The following is a 6,712-nucleotide window of genomic DNA, read 5'->3' on the forward strand; positions in this document are numbered from 1 at the left end:
GTGTTGAGCCAGTGAACAAATGAACATCAGAGTCCACTTCAGTCATGAACATGAATCATTTGTAGGTAGTATTCTGTTGTTCTGTTGTTCTTCATGGAAGGAGACGGGCGGCGAGCGAGAGGCGTGAATGCGTCCGGAAGGAAATCCTAGATCTACACTGAAGATGTTCCAGACGTGTTGGCTGAACCAAGCAGGAGTTGTTGGTTTTGTTCAGTCCCTGAAATATTCTCACTTTGCTATGTACAAAATAAATTAATGGTGGTGTGACTATGTGTGTTTTCTTTCATTATTTTTTTTTTTTGCTTTGTGTGTGAGAATGAATACAACTTTTCATAAGACTTGTAAATCAAAAGAAAGAAAGAAAGAAAGAAAGTATTTCACAAAAATATATTATTAAAAAAAAAATATTACAATCCAGTTCTATAGTTTGTTGAATCTTGGAGACACAGGCCAGAAAAGGTGCAAAGCATGCAACAAACCAGGGCGACATGACAAAATGATCACAGTCGGCATTTCATATTTTTCTGTTTCCCTTCTCTACCTTTGCAGCCACACATGTAGCTGCAGTGGACTTGACGCAGGCCTTTTAGTCCCTAGTAGTTTGGATTCACCGTCGCAATACGAGTCCTGCCTTTAGAGAGTCTTCTCTGGGGGTAGTCCGAAGGCCTGTGCTCTATACAGGTACAGTAACCACGGCGACAGACGGTCCGCGAGGGACGAGCTAAGCTATAACGCAGCGATGCAGAGGCAGGGAGAAGTTATTCCAGAAGCCGCGCGGGTACGGCAGCATTGGTCCAGTGTCGGGCTCCGAGGGCGTGCTGAGGGCCTCATGGTGTTTCTGGAGAGGCAGAGGGAGGTTTAGTTGAGTTAGTAAGTAACCAGTTGTCATCAGCAACAGGTTAATCAGAAGGAAAATGTTGGTCTCACCTGCTTAGCTCTCCGGGGAAGGAGAAGGAGTGTGTGTGGAGTGGCACTTTGTTTTCTGCGGTGACAGAGGATCAGAGGAATCAGTGCATCGCTTCAAATGACTAGAAGACTGCTTTGAATAGAAATGTCAGGGTTTGATTGTTTCACACTGATGTCCCCCAAAAAGAAATTGTAAACTGATTGATTGGATTTAGATTTTAAAGTGATTATTTAAAACCTGACATGTATTTTTTTTTAAGTCTTGAAAATCTAGAAAATGTCATTGTATGTCACTGTTTGTCATCGTATGGTACGGTACGGTATGGTATCTCATCGTATCGTATCTCATCGTATCGTATCTCATCGTATCGTATCGTATCTCATCGTATCGTATCTCATCGTATCGTATCGTATCTCATCGTATCGTATCGTATCTCATCGTATCGTATCGCGTCTTATGTCATCGTATGTCATTGTATGTCATCGTATGGTATGGTAGCTCATCGCATCGTATCATATCGTATTTTATCTCATCACATCGTATCTTATCTCATCGTATCTCGTCGTATGTCATCGTATCGTATGGTATCGTATCATATTGTATCTCATCGCTTCACATCGCATATCATTGTATCTTATCGTATCGTATCGTATCATATGTCATCGTATGGTATGGTATCGTATCTCATCTCATCGTATCATATTGTATCATATCGTATCGTATTTTATCTCATCGCATCACATTGCATCTCATCGCATCGCATCGCATCGTATCTTGATCGATTGGCTCTTCAGCTTAAACACGTGTTACACGACGATGCTTGGACGTCAGCTTCACCTTCTGATTTAGCCGGTAGTGCAGACTCCGGTCCGACAGCCACGGGTGTCTGAGGGACTCCGTGGCGCTCATCCTCCAGCTCTTGCTCTTCACCAGCAGGAGGGTGATGAAGTCTTTGGCCTCGTCAGAGATGTCCGTGAACTCCTCCTCCTCAAAGTTCCACTGACAGGCCAGGATGTTGTTCAGCGTCTCGTTGTCGTCGTCGCCCAGAAACGGAGACAAACCGCTGAGCCTGAGCAGAAAGGAAACGGAAACGGAGGTCAGGGGAAGAAAGAAAAACTGCTGACGCCGTCTTTATGCTGTGTGTGTATATTTGCATTTGTGTGTGTGTGTGTGTGTGTGTGACCACTTACAGCATGTAGGTGATGACACCGAGACTCCACATGTCTGTGGGGAATGAAACAAACTCATAGTTGATGACTTCAGGGGCTAAAAACTCCGGCGTTCCAAAGTTGACCTTGAGCTTTTCCCTCGGTTTGTACCTGCCGGGCGGAGACACAACACCAGAGTCGTGAGACAAACATCTGAGAAGCGTACGGAGACAAAGTCCCGTTGTGAAGGGTCAGGTGACACAGAAAGAGGACAGATGATTGTACCTCCTGGCCAGGCCAAAGTCAATGATTTTAATCTTGTTGGTGGCCCTGCTGACACAAAGAATATTCTCCGGCTGAAAGAGAAGAAAAGAGAGGGAATTAAAGTCCTGGGTAATAAAACAAATACAGTGAAAGTGAAAGTGATATAGAAGTTTGTTTGTCTGGTCAGATAATGCATGAAAATTTAATTAAAGACAGTTCTCGGCCGTTCGCAACAAGGTGATCCGATTTTGAGGGAAGCAGTTCAGGATCTGGATTAAGGGGCAGATCCAGGATTTTTCTTTTCTTTCTCATAGATGTTTGGTTTTTTTTGTCTCTATATGTTTGGCCCCGTGATACATTGGCGACCTGTCCAGGGTGAGCCCCGCCTCTCGACCATCGTCAGGTGGGATTGGCTCCAGCCCCCCCTGGTGACCCTTGAAGGATGAAGCGGTATGGATAAAGGATGGACGGACTTTCTTCAACATTGCAACAAAGGATCTTTTTCAAACTTTTTTCGTAAATATCCAAAATCATCCAAAATTTAATTTGTTATGATTTTTTCATTCGATTTAATTCCTGTATTTTGCCCCATGTATCACCTCTAACTGTAAAGGGTATTTGGACTCTGCTGCATGGTGATTCTGCACTTAAAATAAAATATTCATCCTGAGATTGATCGAATAAGGGGCGGCAGTGAAGCATTGACACAAATTAATAGGAGCTACACAGAAATAAAACATGAATAAAGGGGAAAAAAAGGAAACTTGAGGTTTATGAATCAACGTACCACCAGTAGGAGGGAACTGAGAGAGACGTTGTCAAAGTGTGAGAACATGAGATCATCGGTGAGTTGAGCAGCGGGTTTACCTTGAGGTCCAGGTGGAGGATGTACATTCTGTGCATGTACTGCAGCCCTTCACAGATCTGCCGTATGAACAGCACCGTGTCCAGCTCGGTCAGGTTGTAGTTCTCATCGATGATGCGGTCGAACAGCTCCCCTCCCTCCACGCTGCGGCGCCAAACGGGCGTTAACACGACGGAAAAAGAGCTCGTAAAACTCTGATGTCGTGAACACACACACACACACACACACACACACATATGCACACTTACTATTCCATGACCAGGATGATGTCGTGGCGTGACTCGAAGGCGGCGTACAGCTGGATGAGGTTGGCGTGGTTGAGCTGGTTCATCACCTGGATCTCGTTCCTCACCACCTCCTGAGGAGACGACAAGGCACGGACGAGAACGACGCTAGTTAAAACACACGGCGCACGTCAACTGACACAAGATGAAAGAATTGAATTTGCTTGTGTCCAAACAGGACAGACGGCAAACACAGGGTCTGTGACGGCAACGTGAGCCGGCTGCGGATTTGGGTCGTGTGTCCTGTCGTCTTCTAGTGGACTCTAGAATATCTGGATGTGTCTGAGGCGACAATGTGACCACAGGCCTCCAACTGCCCCGACGTCCGACCTCTTCCACATCACGTTCAACACAGGGCGGTTGACATATCTCCACATTGACCCACACTCCCCCCGGGGGGCTGTTGAGCTGAGTCTATTTTTTACCTATACGCCAAGGATGTTATGTCCCTGGCGTATTGTGACCTCCGCCAAATTGTGGGCAATTTGGCGGAGGTTTACGTTCTACTGACTCTCATTGTAGTTTTGAAAGTGATAGCATCCATTAGATTCAGATATTATTATATTATATTCAGAATTCACCGGACGATCGTCACTGCACCTTCTCTTTCTGGCTCCGGGCTTTGATGATCTTGGCAGCCAACGTCAGGCCGGAGGAGTTCTCTGTGCACTTGTGGACTTGTCCAAAACGTCCCCTGAGGACAGAAGAGCAAACACGCGTCATGAGTCACATACATTGAATATAATATAATATATATATATATATATATATATATATATATATATATATATATATATATATATATATATATATATATATATAATATTGATTGTAGTGCTAAAAGGCATGATCGACAGTAATTCAATTATCATTTAAGTCATTTACAAAAGTCAAATTCCCAATAATTGTTGTAACATGTTTTAGGATAAGATGAGATAAGATATACCTCTATTCGTATCAAATTGTATGATGTCATTTTGGACTCCTTTTCATGACAATACAGTGATCCATAAATTGTAAAAACAAAAACAAATTAAATAACCATTATGCGCAGCTGCTAAGGCCGATGTACAGTACTGTGCCATCATGCCAGTCATTTCAGAAATGCGCTTGCGTGCCGAGGGGTAATCTCCAGTTGGAGAGGCAGGATTTAGCACCAGTCTATTACATCAGAGGGGTCTGCTGTTTCGCAAGTGCCCCCCCCCCCCCCTCCTCAAGGCTCTCAATCATCTGCCCTTTAGGGGGCAATAAAAAAACCATTAGGCCCCCGCCCCCCGCCCCACAGGGTGTGACATCCTCTGTTATTTCACCAGAGAAGATGGATGTGGCGAAGTGTCCGCGGCTGTGACGGACAGCGATCTGGGGTTTGTCTTGTCACTCACCCTCCGAGGACTTCCTCTCTGTTGATGCTGTAATAGGTGGCAATCTGGTGGGGTTTGGGCGTCACGATGCGGTGGTCGAACGGGGCTAGCGGCGGAGGGCTTGACTCTGAAGACACAACAAGGGAAAGAGGAAATTGCTGTTATGGACAGCTTTCAGCTTTGTGGATGCATTGGAGCCTCGAAAACCCCAGAAACATCCATCCATCGTCTACCGCTTTATCCATTTAAGGGTCGCGGGGGGGCTGGAGCCAATCCCAGCCGACATTGGGCGAGAGGCGGGGTTCACCCTGGACAGGTCTCCAGCCTATCACAGGGCCACATACAGAGACCAACAACCAGTCACTCTCACATTCACACCTACGGTCAATTTAGAGTCTCCAATGAACCTGACCCCATTCTGCATGTCTCTGGACTGTGGGAGGAAGACGGAGAACCCGGAGAGAACCCACGCACACACGGGGAGAACATGCAAACTCCACACAGAAAGGCCCTGGTTGGTTTGAACCGGGATGCAGCCCCCCCCCAGAAACAAAGTGGATGAAAATAGCCCGTGTCATTATCTGCTCCTGCCAGCCGCGTCGACCGACACGCCACTGACGCCCGAGCAGGCGCGGCGTCATGACACCGGATCTGCATCCAGGGAACAGAAAGTCAAATGTCACCGAACCAACGAGTGCGTCGAGTCCACACGGGGAACGGGCTGCGCATGAGCTCGGCACTCGAGTGACGCACGGGACTGTGGCCTGGACTTTGTTGGGAAACACTGGCCTGAGCTCACGAGTGCTACACGGTGTTTTATTGAAGAATAAAGTTTTACAGTTTGATCATGTCTTTTCCTGGTCGAAATAAATTTGTCTTTGTGACAAAAGATCTTGTACATTATCACATTTTATACAAAAGTCAGCATTTTCTTTTAACCACCAAAAAAAATTATAACGTTCATATGGTTAAAACCAGAAGGGTTTGACAAACAAAAATTCAAAATAAAAGTAGATGTGATTTCCTAAATTTCCACCTAAACTGACTTATCACGTTTTACTTAACAAGGTGTGAAAAATCCCTTCATCCATCTAAAAAAAATGTCACGTCTTACCAATAACGAATTCTTTCACTGCCGACTCCCCGTCTTTCCCCTCCTCCACCTCCTCTGTCTTTGCCTCGTCAGATTTGAAGGCCTGCGACTCGCCCCCACCCTCCTCCTCCTCCTCCGCCGCCGCCGCGGCCGCCGCGTCTCCATCGGCGTTCTCCACTTTGCTTTTCTTGAGCTCGTCCTTCAGCGGGTCTTCCTCTGTGACGCGGCGCTTGCTGCAGGTGGCCACATCGCCGACCTCCTCGGGGCTGCACACACACAGTGAAGATTCCCCTTTAGTTTGCAGCGGGAGAAAGAATATCCAGTGTGCACAAAGTGACTCTGTGGGAAGTTACCTCTCCTGTTGTTGGGGAGGCGTCGTCTTGCAGAGGTCTGTGACGGCGCTCTGGGCCTTTCCTCCTTTGTGCCTTTTCTTCCCATCCTCCTCCACTTTCCCAGCCGATTCTGCACCAGCATCTTCTCTGTTCTCCTCCTCTCCCTCAGGCTCAGAGTCCTCGAAGACATCCTCCCCCTCATCCTCCTCTCTCCCCCCATCTGTCGTCGTCTTCCTCTCCGGGCACTGGGCGTCCGAGGCCGGCTCCTGTCGTCTTCCTCCGCTGCCTCGGCCTTCCCCCCTCTGGGCCCCGGCCTCGGCGCTCGATTGCGAATGCTCGGCGTTCTGCCTGTTGAGCTTTTCCACCTGCTGCTGCAGCACAGGCTCATTCGGCGCAGGGGAATCTGAAGTGAGCGGAGGGGAGGAGGGGGGGGGAGACAAGTATCAGCTATCACATGT

At 47.2% G+C, this 6,712-nt stretch overlaps 1 protein-coding gene across 4 annotated transcripts in view; it reads right to left on the reverse strand.

Annotated features, from left to right (window-relative positions):
• Positions 1 to 217: 217 nt before the first annotated feature.
• Positions 218 to 6,712, reverse strand: part of mylk4b (myosin light chain kinase family, member 4b) — a 30,404-nt gene continuing 23,909 nt past the window's right edge. For all 4 annotated transcript variants that reach the window (XM_035648551.2, XM_035648554.2, XM_035648550.2 and 1 more), the window contains 11 exons: positions 6,276 to 6,657; positions 5,944 to 6,188; positions 4,851 to 4,956; positions 4,069 to 4,162; positions 3,433 to 3,542; positions 3,187 to 3,328; positions 2,341 to 2,411; positions 2,098 to 2,226; positions 1,745 to 1,976; positions 928 to 982; positions 218 to 838 (listed from right to left, as the gene is read on the reverse strand). In XM_035648551.2, the coding sequence (XP_035504444.2) occupies positions 932 to 982; positions 1,745 to 1,976; positions 2,098 to 2,226; positions 2,341 to 2,411; positions 3,187 to 3,328; positions 3,433 to 3,542; positions 4,069 to 4,162; positions 4,851 to 4,956; positions 5,944 to 6,188; positions 6,276 to 6,657 (1,562 nt within the window). In that variant the 3' untranslated portion in view covers positions 218 to 838; positions 928 to 931. The remainder of the gene's footprint in view (positions 839 to 927; positions 983 to 1,744; positions 1,977 to 2,097; positions 2,227 to 2,340; positions 2,412 to 3,186; positions 3,329 to 3,432; positions 3,543 to 4,068; positions 4,163 to 4,850; positions 4,957 to 5,943; positions 6,189 to 6,275; positions 6,658 to 6,712) is intronic.

Source organism: Scophthalmus maximus, chromosome 13 (assembly GCF_022379125.1).
Source record: "Scophthalmus maximus strain ysfricsl-2021 chromosome 13, ASM2237912v1, whole genome shotgun sequence".
In the NCBI taxonomy this organism is placed as follows: domain Eukaryota; kingdom Metazoa; phylum Chordata; class Actinopteri; order Pleuronectiformes; family Scophthalmidae; genus Scophthalmus; species Scophthalmus maximus.